This window comes from Aulonocara sp. 'chitande type north' Nkhata Bay, linkage group LG15 (assembly GCF_057382095.1).
Source record: "Aulonocara sp. 'chitande type north' Nkhata Bay isolate Kocher_YH1m ecotype deep benthic linkage group LG15, A_spYH_male_GT1.1, whole genome shotgun sequence".
In the NCBI taxonomy this organism is placed as follows: Eukaryota; Metazoa; Chordata; class Actinopteri; order Cichliformes; family Cichlidae; genus Aulonocara; species Aulonocara sp. 'chitande type north' Nkhata Bay.
The window spans coordinates 11,474,157-11,502,037 of NC_141358.1; the positions used below are offsets into that span (position 1 = coordinate 11,474,157).

Sequence of the window (27,881 nt, forward strand, 5' to 3'; positions counted from 1 at the left end):
ATTCTATTGCCTTTTCAAAGTTTGAGCCAAAGGAATAAATAACTGTGTCATCAGCATAAAAATGCATACTAGCATTGGACACATTTTGTCCCAAATCATTTATATACATGATGAACAGCAGAGGTCCTAAAATTGAACCCTGTGGCACCCCAGTGTGAATATTCAAAAGTTCTGAGCACAGATTTTCACATTTAATGCATTGAGTCCTGTCACTCAAATAATTAGTAAACCAGGAGACAACATGTCTAGACAGCCCCAAAGAAAGAAGCCTATGCTTTAAAATGGCGTGATCCACAGTGTCGAAAGCTTTTGACAGGTCAATAAAGAGAGAAGCACAGTGCTGTTTTTTATCCAGAGCAACAGGTATGTCATTTATCACTTTTGTGGCAGCCGTGACAGCACTATGCTGTTTTCTAAACCCAGATTGTAGTTTTGAAAGAACTTCATTAGAGTACAAGAACTCTTTTAATTGCTCACTGACGAGAGACTCAAGGACTTTTGCCAAAACACACAAGTTTGATATTGGCCTGTAATTAGTCAAAATGTCCGGGTCGCCTCCTTTTAGTATTGGCGTAACAAAAGCAGACTTCCAAACAAGTGGAATTTCTTTATTTTGGATTGAAAGATTAAAAAGGATCGTAAGAGGTTGTGCAATGTAATCAGCTGCTATTTTCAGAAAATAGGGCTCTATTAAGTCTGGCCCTGGGGGTTTCCTGTGATCTAAGGCTTTAAGAGCTTTATGCACTTCCTGGACAGAAAAAGGAGAAAAATCAAAAAGCTCCCCAATATATGTTTGGGGTTCTGTGCAGGGAATCATGGGGGCTGCTCCAACAGAGTTAAATAAAAAACCAGTAGCTACAAAGTGCTTGTTAAAGCTGTTTAAGACCTCAGTTCTGTCATAAACTGGGACAGAATCTTTTAAAATGAATTTTGGAAGAGCCTGTGATATTTTATTTATAGATAAGGACTTAATTACTTTCCAAAATTTCTGAGGGTTATTGAGGTTTTCTGTAGTAACAGATAAATAATATTCTGACTTAGCCTTCTTGATAAGTGTCGTGCATTTGTTTCTTAATTTCCTGAAGTCTAACCAGTCAGTCAGGGAATCGTTTTTCCTAGCTTTTGCCCATGCCACGTTACGCTGATGGATGGACTCTGATAATTCCGATGAAAACCAAGGGTTCTCCCGTCCCTTGACCCTAAATTTTTTGGCAGGTGCATGCTTATTTAAAATCTTCATAAAAATTTCTTTAAAATAAGCCCAAGCCAGATGGATGTCTGGTATCAGACTCAAGTTTTCCCAATTTACCATAGACAAGTCATAATGAAACGCTTGCTCATTAAATATTTTAAAATTTCTTTTACAGATGATACGCGGTTTACATTTAGGGATTTTAGTGTTCCTACTGGTAGCAACTACACAATGATCACTTAAATCATTACAAAACACGCCTAGAGACAGAAACTTATGAGGGACATTTGTCATTAATAGATGGAATGCTTGATCTATCTGTTTTCCCTGCATATATGTATTTGTTATTGCAAGAAAAGGAACAAGACCAGCTGGTGCAGAGAATGCAGATTCTTTGAACGCAGCCCCAAAGAGACTTGAAATGATGGGACATCAACTGGCATCCTGGTGCCAAAGATGAGCCAAGGGCACTTAAGAGCAATTTCATTTGCATCAGTTTCCTATAGTTTCTTGATTGAACTATGAGGAATGATTGTCACAAGTGTACCCAGTCAGCAGTAATACACCTTGCTGTATTAAATGACAGAGTACGCCACAGACCACCGTAATCCCATTTGAGGCAATACTTGTATATGATAGCATCTCGTTGCTATGTTTTATCGAGGCTAAACGCAACCCAGGAGAATGGTCAACTGTGGGGATGGAGAAAGATTTGGCAACCTGGTCCTAGAAGTTGGAGTAGATAAATATAACAAGTAGGACAGAGAAATTGCATCTGGCAACCCCGCTGCCTGCAACTTTTTCAACATACTGAAGTATGTTGAAAAAGTAAGATAGAAGAAACGGAAACTGGCATCCTGGTGCTAACTGTGGAAGTAATGAAAGGATGGTGCTGAAAACGATGCCATGAACTATGTTCTTGAAGGTAGAGGCTCATTGCTGCTCAAAGATTAACCTTGCTGAATGGGCAAGTGGAAAGGATACTGATGCTGTAGTGGGGTCAGACTAGAATAATAATAACTTGATTTTCCTGGTCTTGGACCGCGAGCATCATTAGGGTAAAACACTTTCAATAAATTAGCTGTATTTTTTTGAGCAATAATGGCTCATCCTTTCACTTGGAGGACTCACTGCAAATTGATTCAATTATCCCAATCACACTCCCAGTTTATTAAAACCATACCTAGATAGAAAAACAGTTATAGATTGACCTCCTCAGAGCCTAGACCTCAACAATACTAGAACAGTGTGGGATCATCTTGACAGGAAATGGAACAAAAGGCAGCCAACATCTAAAGAAGAGCTTTGAAGGTCCTTCAAAAAGCCTGAAGAACTATTCCTGAAGACTATTTACAGAAATTACAAGAAAGTTTGCCTAAGAGAGTTCAGGGTCTATTGAAGGATGAAGGTTGTCAACCAAATGCTGATTTTCAGAATTGTACATGCTCTGTTTTTCCCTTTAGCTACAAAAACTTCAATTTTTCCTAGCAAAATCTATAGAAATGATGGGTGGATCAAGACTTTTGCACAGTACTGCATATATCAATTAGAAAAAGATTTAAGAAAGGGCATTATTTATACACCTTAGCATTTTCACTCTTATTCCTACTAGCATGGCTGAGCACTACGTCTTAAAAAGCTGTGGTATTTTTAAAGGAAAGCAGTTTTTCCTCTGTAAACCCAATGCTCATGTCCTCAAGATATTCCAGGAAATAATAAAAGAAGATTCATGATCCTTCAGTCTTTTTCTCACAATAACTACAAAAACAAGCACTGAATAAACCGCTGCTGTTAATTTGACACTGACCACACAGTTATTTGAACAATGCACAGTTGCTTTAGCTTCACCTGGGGGACACACGCTGCTACTCGAAGGATGTGACAATATCATCTGGCTGTTTAACAGTGAAATTATTTAGACCTGTTTAACTACACTCATATAAAAACAAATGATGAATGAGTTAGGAAACAGTTTAAAGTTGACGGATTTGAAGACCACAAACCCTCACATTTAGTGTCATTTTTTCCCCCATATTTTCCAGGATGATTAAATTGTCCAAGTAAAAGGGAAGAGAAGAAAAAAAAAAGTTACATTTCCATGGCAAACTAAGTTTAGATTGTTTTAAATGATCCAAAACTGCTATTAAGGGACTCCAATGTAGACTTTTGATAGTTCGGCTATCTTTTTGTGTAATGTACAGTACACTTGTTGTATTGTTTTACATGTGAGATGTAGTGCTTCGGCGAACCTTATTTTTGGTACTAAGCTTGCATCTACTGCTCTGAAGAGCAGCTGGCAGATTTTAAAGCCTTGTGCCTCTTTTTTCTTCTTTTGATGAACTATTAAAAGGACGTTTTTTTTCATAGCTGAACTGCAAATGATTTTTTAGGATGAACTAGGATATTGTTTGGGGCTTTCACTGACCGCAGACTTATTTAGAGCTTCCAAGACCCCAAAGAGATTTTCAACATAATTTTATACAATTCTGAATTGTACACACACACACACACACACACACACACACACACACACACACACACACGTTTTCATATCTTATCGAGGACATCTCATTGCCATAATGCTTTCCCTAACCGCTTACCATAACCCTAATCATCAAAAATGAATGCCTAATCCCAACCTTCAACCTAAACCTATCCATAACCTCATTGTAACCCTGACACTAAAACCACATTTTGAGCCTCAGAAATGCCTTCAAACTCTTGGGAAGAGCATATTGTCCCCATAAATGACTGTTGGTCCTCACAAGTATAGTAGCATGACAATGTTCTGTCCTCACAAAGATGTCTTAACATCTAAACATGTACACACACAAAATATAATACGAAAAAGATAGATTTTGCTATATTTTGTGCTTTCTCTTTTGTTTCCGTTCAGTTTTTTGGTTCTTTCTGTTGTTCCACAATATAATGTGTTATGACATGTTAGATCTTCCCCATAATCTTCTACCAGTCTTTTAAATCCATGCATCACTGGACCACAGTGCGATCTGGGCTACCTTACCTGTTCATGCTTAGTGAGCCGTGTTTTGTTGTGGATGTCAGAGGAGACCAGGTTGAACTGGTGTTTCTCAGCGAGTAACCTCAGTAAGATGACCACCGTCCGGCTGCCGCACTTTCCCACACGATTATAGATCACCTGGCTTGGGAAGGGGAGTACCTGCGAGGACAGAAACGCACACATGTATTCTGTATTTTACTTTCACTGTTGATAAGTGAAATGTGCATTTACTCTGTGCCATTTTGACTATAAAAAAGCAGCTAAGGAAAAAATATTGTGAAAAAAGCAGAAAAAGGGAAATGAGGAAATGTATTAAATTCTTACGACATTCTCCTGTAACTTTGTGTCTGAACTTTGACCTCTAGTTATAACCTACTCTCTCTAGAGCTGAACTAAACTGCCTTGACAACACATTAATAGTACATTAAAAATAACAGACACAAAGACCTAATATGAGTATACAGTGCTTCACTGTTCTCCCCTTAAGCTCCTCCACAGAACTTAGTCAAAACGATACTGAGGCAAAATCACTTGGAAGTTCACACATGACTCACCAATTAGCTCATCCATGATTCACAAACTTAAAACTGTCGATACCAGTCTATTTCATTTCCAAGAAATTGACTAATGATTTACATTGGAAGGTTATCGCTGATGTGTAATTTAAATATGAAACACATTTAAGCACAAGGTCAGCAAGAATGCACTAATTTGGCATTTATCTCTAAGAGTTCACAAGGCTTACACAAGTGGCCCCTAAAGAATGAAAGCACTCTGAGAAAATTTATCAGTGAGAACACCCCCCTCCCCTCCCTGACACACACACACAAAGCCTTATTTTTCTGATTCTCCGCTAAGAGCAGCCCCACCCCAGCATAGAATCCGTACAAACAGTGAAGGCCTCTCGGACTATTTGCCAGAATTTAGTGGAAAAGCAGAGAAAACAATAGGACTGATGTTGAAGCGTTCAAGGAGGGAGAAAGAAATGATGAGAGGGCCAGAAGGGAAAGATGACACCACCGTATCAATATCACTTCCCGCATATACGTCCCAGAATCAAAGCCTGTTCCTGGATTTCATTAGCAAGTGAATACGTTTGATGCAAATACACGAGAACACGCCCTCAGATAAAGAGGTAAAGAACTGAAATGACAACATAGCTTCAGTTAGGATAAGATTATACAAGTTTAGAGATTGTTTTTTTATTACCTAACAAGAAAAGTTTGTTATTCTAACAAAAATATGAAAAAAAAGAAAGAAAAAGAGCGATATCATTACATTTGGGAAAAGTTTTTGAGCTGACAGGAAATAGATCTCTTGGACAGCAGTTCAACTTTCCACAGTGTTTGCCAAGTAACTACAGGCTGAAATACATTCAGTGTTTCACAGGACAGCATATCATGACAAATGACTGTCAGACTTCTAACATCCTGCTGCTGACTAACAGGAATAACAGCAGACATGCCTTCAAAAGTCCAAATCTCCCGCTGGCACTGACAACACAGAAAGGGCAAGCTTTCAGCTCGTGCTATTGTTGTTCCCACTCTGTAGAGCTTGGTTTCTGATACACGCTGGGAGAAATGTCCACAGGGTCTGCCAGTAAAGATTCTGTCAGAAAGTATTATGTAACCATGCTGTTTCCCATCATGTTAGAGAATGACACTTTTTCCTGTTAATATTCATGTTGTTATGGGGTTTTTTAATCTCTAGCTTATATCAAGCAGACTCGGAGATGAGCAGTCCACTTTCCTATTCTCCTTTTCCCCCTCTCTTACTTGCTATTCCACAATTCTTCCCACACATTCACACAAAAAAAAAAGTATCGAGTTTCTTTTTCTTTTGCACAGTTTGAAATGTGTCATTAGTTCAAAAAACACACATAAATTATTATGAGTTTCTCATGGCTGGACCGGCCATCTCTGATATGAATATGATTAGCGGTCATTTTTCTCAATCTTCAATCATCTAACAGGAAGTTTGAGAAAATGTCCCGGTCGGCTGCGCGTTACGACCACAGCACACACACTCATCTGTCTTTTGCAGCTGCTCCAGGAAAGCCACACACCGATATGCTGCTAACCTGCCCTTTGTTTGTGTTCACCCTGGTTTTATTTAGGACTGATTTGGGTTCAGTGCTCCTTAGTATCAACGGCTCATTTATCGCTAAGTGAGGGGTGGCAATTAGTGTTAGGGTGCAGTCGACATTCTCAGCAACTTCCTCTAAATACTGACCAATCCATTCTTCTTCACTCTCATCCAAAAGAGGAGAAAGGGAGTCTTACTGCACTCAGTAGCAGTAAAAGTGGAGTTTCAAAGTATCTAAATAAGCACCACTAATGCTTTACATTAGTTGAAATGAACAATGACTTGATTTGTGCCTTAACAAGTGAGACAAGAATAATTCAACTCAGTTTTAATCATATGATGCCGAATCACAACAACAGTTGCCTAAAGGCGTTTTATATCATAAGGTTATGACCCTACATTAATACAGAGAAGACCTTAACAATCAGATGACCGACTCTGAGCAAGCACATGGCAACAGTAGGGAGGAAAAGCTCCATTTTATAACATGAAGAAGCATCTGGCAGGACAAGGCTCAGGAAGGTGCAGCCATCTGCCTTTGGAGGAGGGAACCAGGACAAAAGAAAGCTGTGGAAGCCCGATAAATAATAACTCGGATAGTAAGAGAAATTAATATAAGATACTTGTGCTGAACAGCCCTTTAGGATTATGCTTGAGGGAACTATTGTTGCGACGCTATGTAAATAAAATTGAATTCAATTAAAATAGTGTCAACAAGAGATTATGCTTTTCAGTAAACATGCCATTTTTGCACTTCCAGAGCAGAAGTTCATAAGCACCATGTTGTGTTTGATGGAGCATAATGAGGTCCCCTCTAGCATATATCTGAGCCCCCCCCCCAAATCTATACAATAACAAATTCATCAAAGCTTAAGGGCAGATGGCTTCTCCTAACAATTCTAACAATTAAATAAACTATGTAATTATATTGAAAAGTGCTGCAAAGTGTGTTTCATAAAGTGACGGATATACATTTCACACATGTGCAAAAATTGTAGAGAGGACATTCTTGTAGTGCTTGCACACACAAAGGCTCATAACTCTATTCTGAGAGCTGCGTGGTTTTTCCATACACCCTCATTCATGCTGAGCTTTCAACTCGATTTCTAATCTTTCCCCACATTTACCCAAAGCTCGACCTTCTGCACACGCATGCTACGGAATGTCAGACCTCTGCTGAAGGTGCAGATCAACTGTAACTCTAGGGGGATGTTAAAACGATAATGAGAGATGAGGCTCATGTACTGCTTGCCACTGACATGGCAGTTGCATCATCTGTCTGGGAAGAGATGACAGAAGATATGGAATCAGTCAATGCAAGCAAATAACATATAATCACTAGTCTGTGCCTCCAGATGCGCAGACTACTCAACCTAGTTTATATATTTGGAGGCTGTATTTAGTTATCAAAGCTGCTACAGTGGTTGCACATGGCAACTGTCATCTAATTTGAAGTCAGAGCCCGAGTGAAAAATCTAGGAACTTGGTGGGAACTTTAGAAATAAACCACCGCCAAATTAAGAAAATAATAGTAATGATAATGATAATGAAGCCTAAAAAAACAAGAAAGAAGTGTCCTATACTTATACTTCTGTTAAATCAATGTATGAACAGTCTACCGAGTGGGTGTCCGTGTCTATGATGCATCCACACGGTTTAAAGCTGCACCGTGATAACCAAGCTACCAAGAACACCATCATTGGCTCTAAAAGAAAAACAACATGAGATGTTAAACCAGAGATGTTCATCTTTTATGTACAGTCTATGCTTTAGATTTTATTGTTGTAAAACACCTACAACTAGAAAGTGAGCAAAATTGTGATATCAAGTTAGTTATAGACACAGTACACATCTTTAATGATATTTAATAATATCTGGTAATATATTTAGACATAAAGTAACAGATTCAATTCTTAAATGATCTCTTGTTGTTTTCAAAAGTTAAAAATATTCCCCCTTTTCACACTTTTCTATGTCAAATGAATTCCAGAGCTTCTGTGTTTGCATAATAAATATTATAATAAGATGCCTCGGGACATATTTAAGCTGTCCAACTCTATTCATTCTTCAGGAGAAACTTATGGAAACGATTTGTAATTTATTAGGCCTACTTGAAATTCATTTTCTGCAATATCCTATATGACATTGAAAGCTTGACATCAACCCTGCACTATGCAGTTTAGAGACTAAGAATACTTGTGGGGTCTTGCTCTAAGTAAAAAAAAAAAGTTTCTTTCAGATAACAGTACCGTGTTAAAAAATAAAACCGCATAAAGGAAATTACGACAATCTTTCCACTGTGTTCCAGTCAGCCACAGTTTGTTTCACGTACTGTAAATAAGACCCCACTGTTCTCTTTACGAAACAAACACAGCAGCTGCCAGGTTTGTCTGAGTGGCCAAAACGAGTTTGAAACACACAACTCACAAAGGCCAGATGTGATCTAACCAAATCCAAACAGCTGCTCATATCGGCCACAAGCAAACCTCGTAACCATACTTGATAAAGCCTCAAGTTAGCAATGCAATAAATCCTGTGCCCGGCAATATAAACACCAGTGACTCCTTTAACTAAAAAGTGAATAAAGCAATTAAGAAAGGGATTCAATGAGGTGAAAATGAGGTGATTGACTATAGAAGCAGATAATAAACAAGGGGCCGACGGAGACAGAAACAAGTTGGCAAGGAGAGAAAAAGGGAGCACAGAGGAGAGATAGTCCCGTAGACATGCAGCTGGATGAATACAAGGCCCCTGTGTCGGCACTCTGTGTACGAGAGAGACTGCGTTCAAAGCATTACTGTAGCACTGAAGCCAGGTCTAGCTGGTATTTCGAGTGCGTTTGCACGCAGCTCCCTTGCACAGACCAAACCATTATCCTAACTGCACTTAACTGCAACTGTGAGGAGATGGGGAGGTGAGAATGCAGGACAAAAAAAAAAAAAAGAAAAAAAAAAAAGGAAAATTAGACAAAACAGGAGAAGAAGCACAGTGACACTGAGACATGATAACAGTGACTCACTCTTGGAGCAGGCTGTCCGTGATCATCCAGATACGTGGATCCACCTGCAAAAGCAAGTATCCAAGTTGAAATACTGAAAACATCATATTATATATATATATATATATATATGGAGAGATTATATTTTATAACGAAATAAGAAGTAAACTAATCAATAAATAACATGAGGGTAAAAATGACTCATTTATATCAAAATAGAAAAACACCTGAGCTGTATTGTCTACACGAATGCTTTAGTTCAGCCACATTCTTAGATCTGATATCGGATGTTTCTTTTTTATTAAGGTCATTCCAGAGTATCTCTACATTTTTTGTTATCATCTATTCTCTTCCTAGGCTCGTGCATATACTGAAACTATTCTGGAGTTGAGTTGATCAAAGCGGTCCTATCGCACGCCTCGATTTTTGTCACTGACTGGTTTCCAGGTTTGCAAACTACTGGCTCTAATTAGTTTTTGCTGATGCCAGCAGACCCAAGGGTTCATGTTTCCCAGCTATGCTGTGAATGTTTGAACTTTCTCCCTTTTATGACTCTGTATGTTTATTTTTGGCCGTTTGGAGTTTTTCAGGCAGTGAAAGACTTCTCAGAAGTCATAGTTGTTGTGTAAAAATTGTAGAAAGGTAATAGTAACAAGGAGAAAAAATTACATGCAATGCCACTAACCCATTGCAGCAAATTTTGATCATCAACTTGTCAACACACTGAAATATCGCTATCATGAACATAAAAAGTACGAAATCAGTGACATCAATCATCACATTTTAGTTTCCACTGATATGTTTTACTGATGCGAACGCCTGTCTTTTAAACCCTTCTTCCTTTAACCACTTCCTCTACCGAAATGCTTCAAAACCCTGCCGCATCTAACCACGTGAAAGCCTGCATCACACGGCGCAGCTCGACCCAACTCTACATCATTCGTCGAAACCACACATGGCTCTTCAGTGTTAAAGGTGAAGATGTTGTGACGAGAGCTCTAGTCGAAGTAGCTCCATTCGTAGCTGTTTATGGAACAGAATAATGGTGTTCATTGAAGGCTGTTCCTACACTGAGGATCTGTGCCCGTCTTTCGGCCCACACTCCAAATGCAAGCCCAAGCCTATGACAGCGACCTTTTCTTTCATCACCTGTTTAGACACAAAGGCTGCCCATCACATTTACAGCACTTAGACTGCAAGAAAGAAAGGGAAAAGACAAGCTGGCGAGCGTGCATGGGTGGAGTCTGAGTAAAGTAATAAACTGAGGAAATATTACATAACAGAACAATCTCTCCTTTTGTCTCTGAAATGTGATCCAGAAGAAGAAAGAAATGATGCGTGAACACACACGTTGTTTTATTTCAGGCCAAAGTTTCCCACTTGGCACATGCTTGTAGATGTTACTCTGCTGGAAGTTCATAGCTTTGTAAATACTGTTTACACTTTAGATAGTGGTGTGTAAGCTTTGGGTAATTAGTCTTACACTGACATAAAATCTGCCTGACTGTCTTGCTTTCCCACACACACACACAGTAGTTACTATATATAAGACTTGCTTGGATTCAGTTTGATGTCGCGGCTCATTAATTCATCGGGCACTGGATGTATAAATACAGCTGCACTCTGCTCACCCTCAGGTGTTTCTTAGTCTCGTTCTATCTTTTCATCCGTCTTTGTAGCGCTTTCGTGGCATTACACAGTTTTCCTGAGGAATGCAGCGGCAAGCGCACATTTGCACCTCTACTCCGAGGCATTTCAGGTCACGGCAAGGTGAGGATGCAGAGACGCAGACAGACTCTGTTCCTTCCTCTGTCATCCATCATAGACAACCACCCCCCCACCTGCCACCACCGCGACCTCCAACCCCTCACTGCCTCCTGTGTGTGCTTCTCATTAGCGTTTTGGATAGAGGATCGGAACTAATTTTTTCCAGGGTACGAGGCTCGCAAAAGCTGACAGCTGCCCTCCGCCCCCACCGCCCACAGAGAGAGGAAAATCAACTTAAAGAGCCACTGTACAAACTGTACTCATTGACCTGATTGTGCTGTGAGCCTATGCCAAATATCAGAGACGACAATGACAGTCTAATGGGACTTGAGTAATAAATATTTTAATTCCCAAACTGACTTTTTATGACTGCCCTGGACATAATTCTTTTCCACTAAATAATCTGATAAGAATGACTTAACACATGTAGCCCAAAACAGCCCATAAAGGAATGTCCTTTAAAAACTAGCGAAAGGAATGCAAGTTAATTGGAAACAATACACAGTGCTGCTGTTATGTCTCTTATGATTTCTCCCATGCTCACAAGGGAATTTGTGGATCAATAGGTTGATTTAAAATCAACAATCCCATCACTAACATGAGGAAAACTCCAGGGCCATAGATTTCAAAGATCAGTGAAGTTGCTCTGACAGCTTTTGTTAGGCTAAAGGCTGAATGTGGGTCCCAATGACACATGGGTCAAGAAAGGTCAAGTAGAGAAACTATTAGGTTACAGGAAGAGCAAATTTACAAATTTAATCTAAACTAATCTCACATTTGAGCATATCGTCAGGTTAATGGTTGTATTTTGTGAGTTCGTGTGTGTGTTTGTGTCAATGGCTGATTGACAAGGAAACTAATGGAGTGTGGGTTTGCATTGGTATGTAGCTAAATGGTTAATTGGATTACTGAGTCACAAGATCCATGGACTTGTTGTTAAGAACAGCTGCATTACTATTTCCAACTCCAATTAATCAATACCACATCATGGGCAGCATAAAGCAGCAGTGATTTTAAGTTTTAATCACCGAAAATATGAAACATATTATACTCACAAGTGCAAAGCTAATTTAAAAATGCACAAAACCAATAAAACAACAGAGCCTAAATGGCCTAGAGGGAACTGTGCCATGCGGGGATGCCAGCATTCTGTAAATTACTGTTACATCGTCTCCCAAAACAGATTTTCAAAAGATTTTGTCCCCAACAAATTAAAAAAAAGAAAAAAGTAAGTATCGTACAGCTTCAAGCTGAGATAGTACGCAACAGGATTGATGCAGCAAAGAAAATGTGAAATTCATTAATGCACAAGATGCTGTTTTCTGCACTGATTAAGAAGCCCACAAGAACTAATAAGAGTAATGGAAATGTGTTGAGGGGAATCACAGCCCAGCCTCACAATCTTCAAGAAGTTTAAGAATATTAATGTCTAAAACTCACACCAAAACCAACAACATTCAGTTACATTTTAATACAAGCACACACACACACCAGGCCAGCAGCTGCCCCTGTTCAGGAACTTCTTAAACCAAGTGACCATGCACATCAATTAATCACCTCATTAGCTGAACTGATTTGTTTTTCTTCAGTGGAAGAAAAAAGTCACTTGTTGTTAAATCAAAAAGTTCAGGTATAAAAAAAAGAAAAGAAGAAAGGTAAAAGTGCATCCGTCTGATGTTTCTATCGTGATTACTTCAAACAACAAAGCTAAGACTGGCTTTATTGTCGCGCCCACAGCTAAAACAGGCACAAGTATAGACCTCCGTATTCAAATTCCTAAGCAAACAAAATAAAAATCTAAGATGTGGACAGACATTTGGAGGTTAGGTACTACAAAACACACAGGTGGAACGCCAACATAGCTGGAGGAAAAAAGCGTTTGAAGGAAATTTTGGTCTTTAGGATTGTATTCTGTCAACAAAGCCCAGAATCAGTCCTTCAGACTCTGGAATTTTCCGTTGTTGTTGGCCTACTCCAGGAATGCTACAGTAAGTTTGGGAATTTTATAAACATGTATTTAGAGCGTAGACCATTTCATTTGCTTTGCGAAGCTGGCAGCATGGCTAAGTAGAGCTTAGGAAAGAACACGTCCCAGAATAGGCAGAGGTGGGAGTGGGAAACCACACAGGAATGGCTGCTGAGAGCAAGGCCAAAAGGACAGGCACAGGGTTGGAGTTAAGAGTCCTCTAGCTTTGCTGTGGGACGCGACTGAAAGCGCTGATGGAAGGTTACAGAGCTGCTGCCATGGACTGTTCTACAAGTGTGTGAAACCAGATTACAGGTTCCCCATGTTGTGAAGACTAAGCTCTTTCATGTGTAACCACATCCTGCTGTAGTTTCTCTATACCAGACGGAAACGACTATTAAAGGTGTCGGCGTGCTGAAACTCAAGCAGAGAAAAGAAAACGCAGGACTGTTAGATACAGAGATCACGTGATGTTCCTCAGTCCAGTCAAAAGTGACATAACTCCAGCCTCACCAATCTGTGTAAAAACACACCCAGTTAGATTCTCCACACGTCTATTGTTACAGCCCTCACTAAACACTTGTGTCACTATTGTCTGCACAAGCAAACAAAGTGAGTGTGCAGGAGTTAGATACAGTGCAGGCTTTTCTATGTGTGTTTGCTTGTGAAATGAGGGTGTGCGGTCACCCGACCCTTTGATCCGACATGTGGGAGTCGCTCTCCATTAAGACGAGAATCGCGACCCATGTCGCTAATTACAGGAGGAAGCTAAGCTGAGGGTCAGGGTCTCCACCCACTTCGCCCTGCTTCAGCTCAATCCCACAGTCACTTGAGAATCAACAATGATCAGACAAGTTTGTGATATAAATAGAAAGGCAGAGCCACTGCTCTGTTATTCCAGGTGCCCAAAGACCAAACCCTGGTCGGCAGCCTAATTTGTGGACTTGATGCTCCCTTAAAATTTTGGTTGCTGAAATATAGTAAGAACATATACATGGGCATGCAGATGTGCAGGGGATGGGAGCGTTCAGCATGACTGTTGGTATATGATTTGCAGGCACCAGTGGTTGCCACCATGTATATTGTATGACAGGGAAGTACCAGTAAATTGGTGACCCAGCAAAGCAGTGTTGACTTTAGTGGCTGTGCAGCTGGGAATGCCAAGAAAGCCCAAAATAAAACAGATAATTTACAGAACAAGAAGAGGTAAAGCTGAAACATTTCCAGTGATTTATGTTAAACACAGAACAAAGACATCTGACTCAAGAATTAATAATAAAAAAAGAGGAGTATAACTGACAGAGATGATAACTGGTTTTTGAACTGAAGAACACAACTCTTACGGTCGCGCTTCTCTGATGTTTGGGTGGTTGATCAGCACATTAGTGCAGCTAAAATTGACGTTACAAATAATACACTTTGAGCTGTTTCTCCCAAACTATCATCAGTAGATTTTACAGTTGTCAAAATCAATTGATTTACGGGACCCCCAGCAGGCCATTTCATGTCTCCAAACTTGGAGAGGACTAGAAGCAGTCATCCAATCAAGTGAGGCAATTTAATCAAGCAAAGCGATGAGCAGATATGCATTCACTTCTTAGAGCCCCAAAGCCACGTTGCTGCTGCACTCTTGTATTTTAAATCTGTTTGGGGGTTTTTTGGACTGAGGGACTCGCTGCCCTTTCAGAACCAAATTTCACAGCCCACAGCAAAGACTACTCTCCATCTGCCTGTTATGAGTAAACGAATTGAAATATTTTTCTTAGGTATGCATCGTAACCGTGTGAGACCTTAGTCTATCCGGCAGGCTGTCACAGAGTTTACAAGCGCTGAACGCGCTTCGAAATGAGGTGGCTTTGAAATGAAGAAATGAAGCGTGAAGTAGAAAATTGGACAAGTCTGACGCCACACAGTCAAAGTCAGCAGCGTAATCATCCTCATCAGCTAGTGAAGAAGTGATGCGAGGAACAATGTTCTTCTTTCTCTGGGATTTTCTGTGGGTGACGTTAGTATTTGCGCAACGGCAAGAGACACAAAGTACTGGCGCGTCACAGATGTGATGCGCTCGAGGATTTCTCATAATCTGAATGCTTTGTCAGCCAATTTTGGATAATTCTTATTAAAGGGCACTCGTGCTTGTGCAGTTTGTACATACCTTTTCTCCTCTTGCAGTCATGTAGGCACGACACCAGATGTCTTGCTACCCTGTCCTTATGGATAAAGAGCCTGCTGGGGGCCACTTTGACTGACCAGTGATTTTTTCCACATAACCCTACAAAAGAAGTCAAATGGAGGGGACCTTTTAAGTCTGACTTCTAGATTGTTTAATTGAACAAAAATAGCCATTGGGGCCAAGGGGGGCATCATATAAAAACATAGTTGTTGGTGTAAGACTACAGATGTGAACAAAAGCTATATATAAATATATAGTGCATTTCTTTTATTTTAAATATTTTGCCAGGAAAATGGGAAAGAGTTGCAGAAATTTATTGAAATGTGCAAATATAAATGGAAATGCAGTATACAAGGCTGTAAAATTCTAGAGAGCTTGAAAGTCAATATTTGGAATGATCCACTTTGTGCTTCAATATAGCCTGAACTCTCTACGGCAGGGGTCCCCAATCCCAGTCCACGAGAGCCGGTGTCCCTGCAGGTTTTAGATGAGTCCTTGATCCATCGCAGTGGATTTAAATTGATAAATTACCTTCTCAACATGTCTTGAAGTTCTCCAGAGGCCTGGTAATGAACTAATCATGTGATTCGGGTGTGTTGACCTAGGGTGAGATCTAAAACCTGCAGGGAAACCAGCCCTCGTGGACTGGGATTGGGGACCCCTCCTCTAGGGGAAGCTTTCTTGTCATCTTTTGAATACTCTCCAGGAATAGTTCCTCAGGCTTCTTGAAAAGCTCTTCTTTTTAGATTTTGACTGACTTTTGCTTCATTCCCTGTCAAGATGATCCCACACTGCTTCGATAATGTTGAGGTCTTGACCAGCGGTCCCCAACCCCCGGGCCATGGACCAGTCCGTGAGTCGTTTGGCACCGGCCCGCGAGAGTTGAGGCTCAGGTGTGAAAATCATAGTTTTCAGGGTTTTTATCATTTTTTAGCGTTATTTCTTTATCGTTAACTCAGTTTCCCTGGGTCTTTTCCCTTGTGTTTTTAATAAATCTTCTTTTTTTGGTATTGGTACTGGTTTTATTTTGTTGTATTTATCCACGACACCTTAAAGTCCGGCCCACAAACATAAACCTGTCCGTGGTGCAAAAAAGGTCTAGACTGTGGGGAGGCCAATCCATGACTGATACTCATCCATTCTGTGTTTTTTCTTTATTCAGCTTTGCTTTTACTGCATTGGCAGTGTGTTTTGGATCACTATCATGGTGAAAAGTGAAGATGTTCCTGTCTCCATAACTCAATCACTGTTTGAGTCATATATATATTATATATTGGACTGAACTGCATATTAGTTGGTAATGAAAATGTCTTAAAAGTCCTTCAAATTTCTTACGATTTTTAGATACAAATATTGGTACACCCATATGTACAACAGCAACAACACCAACTATCCTATTAAAAGCCAACCGCAAGCAGGGTAACTACTCACCCTTTGTTACTTTGCACCAGCTTAGACTCATAAACACACACCAGATGTGGAAATGCATCTTGCACAAAGGGCTGTTCCCCACTGCTACACCAACACAAAACTGGTGACAACTGAGCGATACACAGCTGGAAATGACTGAAAGATCATAGTTTCATTACTCAATTAAACAATTGCCTTGTTGTGAGCACTAAGATCCTATAAATACACATGGTTTTGTCTAGCATCTGGCTTCAAACTGGTCTTTTTATAGTTAAAAACAAAACTGTTACTAAGTGTTTTCACACTAAGTGTTTTCACTGTAACTGTGAAATTAGGGCTTTGTTATTCAGGAAACAGAAGAAAAAAAAACAGTTGCTTTTTCTTGTACTATTCAAGCAAAAAAGACCTTGTTTCGTTTGCTTTATTACAGTGTTTTTCGGCAAGATCACAATTATTACTCTTTAAATTTACCACAACATTTTCTCTGGGGACACAAGGTTCTGCTTGAAGCTACGAAAAGACACAAAAACACCCTGCTTTAATTGTTTGTTTACAATACAGCTCCCTTGGCCTTGAGCCTAGACCAAGCTAAAACAGTTTTTGAAAAAAAGAGCACATTTTTTTTCCCAACATGCAACTGCTTGTTTGTGGCTTGGTGGCCTGCTGCTGTGCTTATCTTGTATATCCCTGCGCCGATAATGGTTTTCCTGGTGATATGTGGGAAACATAAGCAAAAAACAAAACAGAAAAAGTGAATTTTTGTGAACAACCAGTTATGAGTCTTAAGCTCTTGTTCATTTTCTTACATGCACACTGCTGGAATGCTCATATTAAACATGGTCAAAGTTTCAGACCATCAGGCCTGCACATGACCAAGTTATTTCTGTGAGACAACAGCTCGGGCTTCAGACTGTCGTAATCATTCGGTTTCAGTAGCTTCACCCACCTGCGGTTCAAATCTTCTGTTTATAAGAAGGAACCAATCAAAATTAAGTTGGCTTAAAGGAAAAATTACCAGACAATAAAAGGTGCTAAGACAGCTTCTTTCAGATAGTACAAGCCTTCAGTTCATCCCCTAAGGAATAGAATAAGATGAAAAAGGAATATTTTGCACTATGAATCATGCATAACTGCTCTGATAAAGAATAAAGGTAGAAGCTGGAATGAGGGGCATAATTGGTCCCCTTGAATATTTTTCATTAACACACTTTTTTAAAAAATATACGCATACGTTATTGCAACCATGCAGCTGCTGAAGCTTTAAACATCCTACACACATCTTTTTGGGATCAGTGGTGATGCTTCTGAATCTTGTTTGAGGCATAGCATAGATAAACATGTCAAAAGACAAAGAGCTGGGTGCGTACTCATGCCTTCCTGTACATAATAAAAACATCTAGTGTTTTTTCTGTTTTTCTTGGCATGTCATGCTGTTAGTCATGAAGAGTTCTTTTCCCACATAGCCACTGATCAAACTAGAAAAGCAGCCTTAAGCCAGAGAAACAGCTGCTTATAAATGCCAAGGAACTTTGCTACATACATGTAAGTGTCGCACAGAATTTCAAAAATGGCTCATGAGTCTAAACCTGAAGAATTTTCTCCTACTGGGTGTGTTTTCACAGAGTGCCGGCTATCTGTTTGCTTTAGGTTTTATGCTCGGATGTGCGTGTAGCCACCAAGAAAGCCTTGAAGATTTATAGATGCACAGAACAGCTAGCTTGAAAGGATCTGAAAGAGAATCAGGAAAAGTGTCTGAACGCTCGAGAAGATTGACTCAAAAATGCAGGGAAAATTAAACACTGTCACACTCAACGATACGAAAACTATTACAAGTTCCCAGTCTGTAAGTTACGGGAAGTCTGAATTTGAGCCAGGAAACAGTTAGTTTAGATTAATGTATAGCGTGAAAGCAATGGGAAACAGAAGGCCTTGCTTTAATCAAGGGTGAAAAAAGCCCCAAACACTTTTAGTCCATCTGAATCTCACTTAGTAGATTTAGAGATGCACATCAACAGATTTTATTATCTTTTGACAGAGCCGGACTAGCTGTTTTCCTATTTCCTGTCACTGTTTCCTGTTTTATGATAAGCTAAGCAAGTCAGCCACTGGCTGAAGCTCACACATAAACACAACAGTGGTATCGATTTTCTTATCCAACTCTTGGCAAGAAAACAAATGTGCATTTTCCCAAATGTCAATGTACTCTCTTCAACCACATATCATATTATGGTCTCTTAAACCCTGAAAGGAGAAAAACAGAGCATGCAAGCTCTCAGACAAAAATCCATGAATGTCTGTGGTGTGCTATGTAAATCGCCTTCTGCCACGTGCCCTGTGGGGGTGTTTGGGGGGTTGGATAAAGTTCTGGATGGAAAAATAGGAAAATGCTAGAATGGGATGTAAGAGAAAGGGTAAGAAAAAAAGCTATATAAAGGAGGAATGAGAGGGAGTTTGTGATTTATTACATTTCGTTGTGTGGCACAAAACAGATTCAGGAAAAGCAGGTGTTATACTATACAGCACACAGGAAATGAAAAGAAAGTCAGGAGGAAGGATCAAGAGGGGTGGAGTGGGAGACAGTGAACAGGAAGAAATTATTACCCAATCAGTTTGTGAGCCCTTTCTGGAGGTCAGCAGAAGAAGATGAATTGCAATATTTGAAATCTAGGGGTTTTCCAATGACCTTTGCAAAGTGCCTTCAACAGAGAAAAGCATACAGATTCCACCAGGAAGTGCACTCATGCACGTACACACACACTGTTACAGCAGCCCCTAGATACGAGTACATATGTACTTATCTGAATGTTAATGAAAATTAGGAACTCATTCATGAGTTATCTAAAATGATACCTGATGGATCTAATGATTAAAAAGTATATAGGATAGGGAGTGTGATGGTGCTTTATTGCTTCTTGACAGATGTGCTGGCTCAGAAATTCATCCAGCTGTGAAAAAAAATCATCGTCTTTTCAGCGATGGCGAGAGATACATGCATTCCTCTTTATATTTTTATAAGCTACGACAGCACTTTAATAATAACAATTTGTGTGTCCATGTGTGTCGGCGTACGTCTGTCAAGCATTCGCGCACACACACAGAACCGCTCGAGTCTCAGATCTAATATCTAGTAGCTGTCTATCTCTCGCAGTAGCAGCATTTCTCATCAGACTTCGCTCACCAGCAAGGCCGGGATAGAGCTGACGCTTGGTCCTGCAGAACAAACAGACTGCATAAAGCACCCCTGTGTGGTGCTAAGTCTCACACTGAAGTGAGGGGCAGAAGAGAGAAGAAGAGAGAAACATAAAGGCTTTTCAAAGAATGATGAGACGGAGGTAGATGTAACAGCAATGCACAGCGAAATGATGAAATGGAATAAGAGACTTATAGTGCAGAAAAAGTTTGGTTCTTGTAATAGCTTTTTGGATGCCTTGTCAAAACTGAGACCATGTCATAAAATATTTCCAGAGGGGGGGAAAAAAGTGAGAGCCCTACACAGTATGTGACTGTGGTCAACTGAAGCATGCGACTTTTCTCATGGGCCCCAACAAAAGACCTTTCTAGGACTTTTACAGTGCTCTGTTTGACACAGAGAGGTGTGATTTCAGCACAGACGTGATCCATTCCAGATATAAGGTACACTACTGACATATGTAATGGTCAGTTAGCCATGTGAGCAAGTTTATCCACTATTCATATCTGCTTATTCGTCAAGAAAAAAAAAGCAAGCGCTGTTTTTCTAATTTGTGTAACTAGTCTTCAGGAATAGTTCTCCAGCGTTCTAGAAGGGCATTCAAAGCTCTTCTTTGTCAGCTGCTTTTACTCTATCAAAATGATCCCACACGGCTTCAATAACGTTAAGATCCCGGCTCTGAGGAGGCCAAACCACGACTGATAGTGTTCCATGTTGGGTTTTTCTATTCAGGTATACTTTTACTATACTGACAATGTGTTTGGGATCATTGTCATAGATCCTTCTAAAAAAAAGAACCTGTTAGCAATCAGATACTTTTCACATGGCATTGTACAGTGGTTTAAAACCTGACTGTACTTTTCTACAGTCATTATTCCATACAGTTTGAAAATATCCCCAATATTACTGGCTGAAAAGTAGATCAGAATCATGAAAGATCCTCTAACATGTTTTAAAGATGACTGTAGACACTCTTTTGTATCTCTCTCCTGATTTCATACTGTCAACGATTTGACTTGAATTTAGATTCATCACTCTACAAGACCTGTTGCCACTTATTTCCAGTCCAAAACCTATGAAGTTGGCATACCTCAGCCTTTTCTCCCCGTTCCCCTTCCTTAAAAATAGCTTCTTGACAGCCACCCTTCCACTGAGATCATTTTTGATGAGGCTTCAGCGAACAGCAGTTGGATTAGGGGCCAGATCCATCTCTCAGGTCCTCTTTCGTGTCTTTGCTGGATTTCATAAGGACGTGACTTTCAGATAATGCTCATTTTATATAGATCGTTTCTTTTAGGCTTGTCACTTATTCATTTGTCCTCTACTTGTCCAGCTTCATCAGATTTTTTTAAAATAGACACACTGCACAGTGTGTTGAGATATGCCAGGTTTTCAGCCAATAGCACTTTGGAAATAACGTGTTGGTGCAAAAATAACATTTTCTGCCTGTCAACCTGTCTTACATGAAGCGAATACAGTTACACAACATGGTACTTTAAAGATACTATTTTAAATGGGTTTGTTGATAAGTTTTCTGTTATGGGCAGACACAACACTGGCTAATCGTTTAAGTTAAGAGCTTTTTTCATGCTTGAATGATTCACAGGTAAGTGTTAAGTGGTTTAACAAAAAAATATTAAGATAGTATGTCCTCTGAAAATGGGCAGGCAAGAGGACTGGTCTAAAAATATGTGAACGGGCAGTCAGTGTCCACAGAAAAACTTTGAAAGAGCTTCAGAAAGCCAGGAGAACTATTGCTCAAGACCATTTTTTAAAAAATGACAAATAAAGTCGGGCTACTTGCAAGCGAAATATTAAATAAAAATGAGGGGTAAACTCAACACTTTTGCAAAGTATTGTAAAAATAAGTCTCATAAAAATAAATCTTAAACATAACTACAGCAAAGGACCTTACGGAGCTTAGAAAGAAGGTGACTGGACTTTAAGTATACTTGACCTGGATAATGGAGAACCTACACAGACAACACAAAGGAGCCAAAATCCATTGATTTTTTACACACACACACACACACACACACACACACACACACACACACACACACACACACACACACACACACACACACACACACACAGCTAGTCAGATATCATAATGAGGTAATTGCTTCGCTTTAATTAAGCTAATTTATCATCATTATAATCATATTTTGGAAATGTTTTTCTAGCTTAATTGCAACTTCAGAAGAATTAAACTCATCCAAACCATGAGTCTCCCTCTCTGGATTTAACTGTTTTCCATAAACAGCAGTGATGTGCAGCTGTAGAGTACAGCAGCTGCCAGTGGGCATGTGCTTCACATACATAGAGTATGTGTTCTTCTGTACTGAGACTTGGTCCAATCAGAAAATAGGCATGTGCATGCACATGAAGGTCAGCTTGTCAGCTTCACATGTATGCGATGAGTGCCTTTATGCACGTGTGTGTATTCGCATGTGTCACCGAAACCCCAAACCACTCACTAATCACACAGTAGATGGTGGCAGGGCCCTGACCTCTAAGCATGCATCATCTGTTACATAAATACTCATTTGAAGGAAACTGCTGTCAGCTTCCATCGGTCTAGAGAACTGGTCAGTGCCAGGTTAAACCACTGCTGGATCAGGACATGGCCACTCCCTTGTTTTGGGCTCTCTTGTCTCGGGATATATATGCATGTAAGTGAATGTGGAAGTTAGGGGGCACAAAAAAAAGAAAGTGCATGCGTCTGTGTGAGTGTGTTTCACAGCGTATGAAAAAAAGGAAAAATGCTTGCGTATTTTAAAATGCAAGTCAAGGACATTTTGCAGTTTTGGTAACAGAAGCCACAGGATGTGCGTCTGCAGCAGACCACCTTGTACCACATGACATCATTCCATTGCCTCCTGACGCTCCACGCACACAGGCAGGGACGCTCGCTTCTCAATACGCGCTATTTTTTCCGTATTCTCATCAGGTGCCAAATAAAGCGCACTTGCCATGTGTGGACCACATGTTGGTGACGCTGATCTGAGCCAGTGAAGAAGAGAACTTTAACACACTTGTTGAAGAACACTTGAGAAATCAGATATCGCGCTTGTGTAATCAAAAACATGTTCACGGCAAATCAGTCGAGTTGAACAACTTTTTAATATGGAGATTAAAAAACTGTGTAATCAACTAAAGTGAAATGGAGTGACAATGTTTGAACAGTTTGGTTAAAATGCAGTGACAGGCATTTGGTGCCTGAATGGACCACAGTGGCCAGAAAGAGAGTAAAGAGCAACAACTGAACAATAAACAACAGATGGTAGCTCGCACTTCCAAGAACAGCAAAGCAGTGTTTGTAGATGAAGGCCTCCGAACAGGCTCCTCACTGCAGTTAAAATTGGGGAATTTCAAAGTCTAGGAATCAGATTTAACGGCAAATCCCAAACATTAACCAGTTTGTAGTGTTTACAAGCTGATGCATTTATGTATTTTGTGGTCATTTAAATATTTGACATAAGTGTAATTATCCACTAAACAAGGCTGGTATTTGAGGTAAAACTGTCGTATAAGGCTCACTTTATGAACTGTAGTTCACTCAGCTGACAGTCATATTAAAGAATGGGCTGTAATAGTACTGATCACATTCTTTGAATTCCAAGTACAGTTTTCGCGATGAGCGCCAACATTTTTGGCATAATAACAAAACGGATGCTTCGGTTGGTATAGAAAAGATTTTTTAGATAGTTCAGTTCCAGCAGAGCTACTCCAACTCTCAATTAAATGGTGTCTTCATCATAGGTGGATTTTTTTCTAAAACTTGGTTTCTGGCCCAGTGTCCAAACTCACTTTTACCATTATAGAGACTCTGACTATGATTCTATTAATGTCTGTCCAATTAGAGATAAAATAAGAAGTGCATGGAGATCTTGGAGCATAGACCCCTGCTCAGATTGCGCAGTAGTGACAATACCAGTCAGCAGTCTATGAAAAGGCTCACAAAGCAAGACAGCTGTTTATGTTCATATGCACAGTCACATGGTCAATCGCTAATCCATTCATCCACATACTTCCGCTTATCCAATTCAGAGTTAGACAAGGCGGGGTAGATCCCAGACAAGTCGCCAATCTGTCGCAGGACTAACACAAAGAGACAGACAACCGTTTATGCTCACATCCACACTTATGGCCAATTTTGAATAACAAAAAAAAACTTAATATACATTCCCCTTGAACGGTGAGAAAACCTTGGCAGGCACACGGAGAACTCCAGAAAGGCTCCAGAAAACCAGGATGTCTTAAGCCCAGGAACTTTCTGTGAGTTGACAGGGCTTTAAGTTTTACATTCATTTATAATTAACCTTCTTTTAGTAATTAGTGTAAAAAGACAAATATCACATTGGATTTCAACAATAGCTAACAGTTACCACGTTATATTACATTTAACTGGTTATGATAAAGAATCTTTGATAATACACGTGGTATTGTTAGCTTCTGAGTATATTTTAGTCATTTCCCTTTTTTACCATGCCTTCTTACTTCAGCACTTCTCTGTCAATGAAACCCAAACCACAAGCTTTAAGGAGAAGCAGTGAAGAAATATATGGCTATTATGGGTCATTAGAACATAATTTTCGTCATAAAGTGGGTTCCCTTGTATTAACAGTGGATTGCCAAGAGTACTCCTTCTCTGGTTGTCATCAGGGGCAGAGGGAAAGGGCATTAGAAAGGCTTACAAGTGCTAAATGTGCTGTGCCGTGTTAAGGCGTGGTCACATTTTGGCCTTTATCACATCTAGGTTAGAGGCGGCACACTAAAACCTTGTACTGTATCCACCTTCCCAGCAGGGACACTGCTTAGTCTGACAGATCTCGCTCACTCTCACACACACACACACACATATCACTACTGTACACAGGCATGCAAGGCAGAGGCAAACAAACACGGCATCGACCCGCCGACGCTGTTGATTTATGCGCAGTGGTGGAGCAGCAAGGCCTTAAGGTGAGAGAAACTCTCTTACCCTCGACTGGCCTGTTGGAAACACGGGCATGCCTTCAAATTCAGGCCAAATATTAAGTCAGAGAACTGCAGCAAGAAATAACTAGCCTTCATTCATAAACACCATCTGACGGTCAGCTTGTTGTCATTTGAGGGCAGCTAGGACAATTAGCTCTTAATTGTGGCTAGGCTGTTTGGTTGTGAATGGCTGGCATTCATTCATGGTCTGTGACTGGCATGCGGCTTAAAAACATGTTGAAAACTGAACCCGGTACTGAGTAATGAGTTGATATGGGCCGTAAAACTACTGAACATTGCATCCTTACCCAATTTCTGAACTATTGGCTTAGTCAGCGTTGTCTGGATCCTAGTTATATTCTCACCTCAATACATGTACTCTATTTAGGAAACATCAGGACCAAGCCGCACAACAGCGGTGCTCCTCCATGTGTCTAACTGCAACTCCGAGCAGGTCGTGGTCATTTTTGGTCACATCCTCCTGGTCACGGTTCAAAAACGCAGACAGTCTGCACAGACCTGTAATTGCTGTGTCAGTTGTGAGATTTTGTGCAGGCAAATGCTTGTAGCTCGCCCTATAAATATAAAGGCAGGAATCTGTCTGACTCATTAAGATTCTAGTCTGGGAGGTGGCACTGTCAGAGGGATTTCAGAAGGAGAAAACAGAGGGAGAGAAGAGATAAAGGAAGCAGTAAAGTAAAGGACATCTGGCAAATGAGGATATAGTGCCAAGCGGGACGCCATACATTTCCATCCGGTACCCTGAAAAGCACTTAATATTCCACAGCATAAACATCGACCGGATCGCACAAACCCTTTTAAAGCTCGACTCGAGGGGCGTGGCTTCTATCTCTGCAGAGCAACACAGCCGGGGAAGCTTGAATTGTTTTTTGAAGAGAATAACCCACATGAGTCCAGTTTGAGCTGGTCCTTCACCCCCTTTATTTACACCAACCCAGAGGGATCCTCTACTCTTATAAATAGACCGGCACGGCACCAGCTTGTACAGCATAGCGTGTGATTAAGCAATGGGTACCTCTCCATTAATGCACATTTGGTACAGATTGTCCGCAGCCGAATCACTGGTGTAGTATTAACTGTGTACATTTATTACCTCATTTTATTTTGAGGTCCTCATACTGTAATGGAGCATTTTTAGGTTTCTTCTGAAAAGAACGATCCCCCTTTCTACAACACTACATTTATCTGACAGCTGCAGCATACATAAAACACTACAACTGATTAAAAACCTGGAACAAAATAGAATAAAACTGTTGCACGTAACTGTAAAGGCAAAAATCTTTTATACTGGATACTACTGAATACTGTATACTAATAATGTCCTGTACAAGCTCTGAATAATACTTTCACCAGTTGGTGGCAAAAAAGAGTTAAACAGGAACTATCATGATTGAAAAAAAATGAAGTCGAAGTTAAGTGTCAAAAATGGCATTTCCTCAAACGGCTAATTATGGCTCCAAATTAGTCATAATACTAAAACGGAAACTACTCAAACTAGTAGGTAAGCTAATGATAGCTGTCTAAAAGCACAGCAGATCATGTGATCATCTGCCACCATCTCATCCTATCCTTTGTACTGTCAAACAAACTTTCTCTGTGGTTTACCTCCTGCATATTTAACATCCTTCGCTCAGTATATCCACTATCCCTCCTCTGCACATGTCCAAACCATCTCAGAGCTGACCTCACTTCCTCTTTGCTAATCCTCTGCACTTCCTCATTCATTTACTTTCCTCTCTCCATCCTCCTCTCTTTCATTTTCCCCACTCATCAAAGCACTCCTTCCATCTTCTCAGCTCACTCTCTTCACTTGTTAGTACATTTCCATCTATATCTTTAATCATCCTAACCTGCTGCCCATCTTTTCCAGCTCGATCTCTGTCTAGCCAATTGATACAAGTCATCTTCTTCTTCATCAGTGTCCACCCTCACACACACACCTGAGTAAAAGCCTTTGGCACCTCTCATTTTGCCACAGCCCTAGACTTCCAGTACTCCTCTCTACGTTACAAGACATGAGAGGACAAAAAAGGGCAAAAGTTAACCTGCATGTTTTCAGTAACGCGCGTTTTTGGCTCATATGTAAAATAACTCAGACACAATGCTGTGTAACTCCGATGTAATGCCAAAGATAAAGCAAACGTACTTGGTCCTGCACTTCCACTTTTTTTCCACAATGTTTTCTATGTTTACCACTCACTAAAGTGCACTAGCCTACCATCTGTGAGTGCTGGCTCAGGCTAAGCCTGGCCTTAAAGATCAAGCTTCTCTTTAATTTGGCAATGTGGGCTGAGCTACGCTAGCTGGTGGTGAGTGGTTTTCTTCAGCCCTTCAAAAACACCTCATTAGAATTGAATGGCTAATTATAGAAACGATGACACTAAGCTCCATGGTAAATGTGAAACAACCTGTTATGAAACGCACAAGTGAGAGACAGAAAATTTTTGAGGGTCGTCTTCGCTGTCGAGCAAAGAGGCTCAAACATATCTTTTGTGCTCCGAACCCAGACATAAATATACGCAAGTGCATTTGCAAAATTGTGGACATGATGACACTTCTTGACTTTCTGTAGACACACACAGACAAATCTTTAAAAAAAACATGAATAAACAGTAACACACGCAGATGAATAGGCAAGCGACTGAATAGAGGATACAAGAGAGGTTTTGAAATTGCGTGGTTGAGGATGTAATGGAATTGCACATAGTGATTAGGGGCAAACGTTCCAGCTGGCAAGATCGCACGGCCGGTATACCCAGTGGCACATTTTTTTGTGTCGCACATGTCTACTGCAGTGTGCACTACAACACAGAAGTTGCATCTGTTTGCTGTCCAGGAAAGAATTTAGATGGAAGGTTTATGCAAACACTTCCACCAGAAGAGGGGTGAGTGGGGACTTGGAGTGATACATAACATTAAGATGGAGGCCAGAAATGTAAGAAAATGGAAAAAGCAAAGCAGGATTTGAGTGTTGCAATACCTCTGGTGAAAATTTGGGTGAAAAAATTAGAGTTTTTACAGATTGATGGATGGATTCAAAGGAATGGCAGGTCCAGCTGGCACAAATTCAGTACAGT

General features: G+C 40.2%; 2 protein-coding genes across 3 annotated transcripts in view; one reads left to right on the forward strand and one right to left on the reverse strand.

Annotated features, from left to right (window-relative positions):
• The window catches only part of slc22a16 (solute carrier family 22 member 16), an 81,189-nt gene that overhangs the window by 43,264 nt on the left and 10,044 nt on the right, over nt 1-27,881 (forward strand). The window lies entirely within an intron of this gene.
• The window catches only part of usta (uronyl 2-sulfotransferase a), a 69,567-nt gene that overhangs the window by 29,996 nt on the left and 11,690 nt on the right, over nt 1-27,881 (reverse strand). The window contains exons 2-4 of one of the 2 annotated variants that reach the window (XM_086264141.1): nt 15,183-15,299; nt 9,316-9,359; nt 4,215-4,370 (exon numbers count right to left, since the gene is read on the reverse strand). In XM_086264141.1, coding sequence (XP_086120267.1) covers nt 4,215-4,370; nt 9,316-9,359; nt 15,183-15,299 — 317 coding nt within the window. The remainder of the gene's footprint in view (nt 1-4,214; nt 4,371-9,315; nt 9,360-15,182; nt 15,300-27,881) is intronic. The other variant, XM_086264142.1, reaches the window with a different exon arrangement.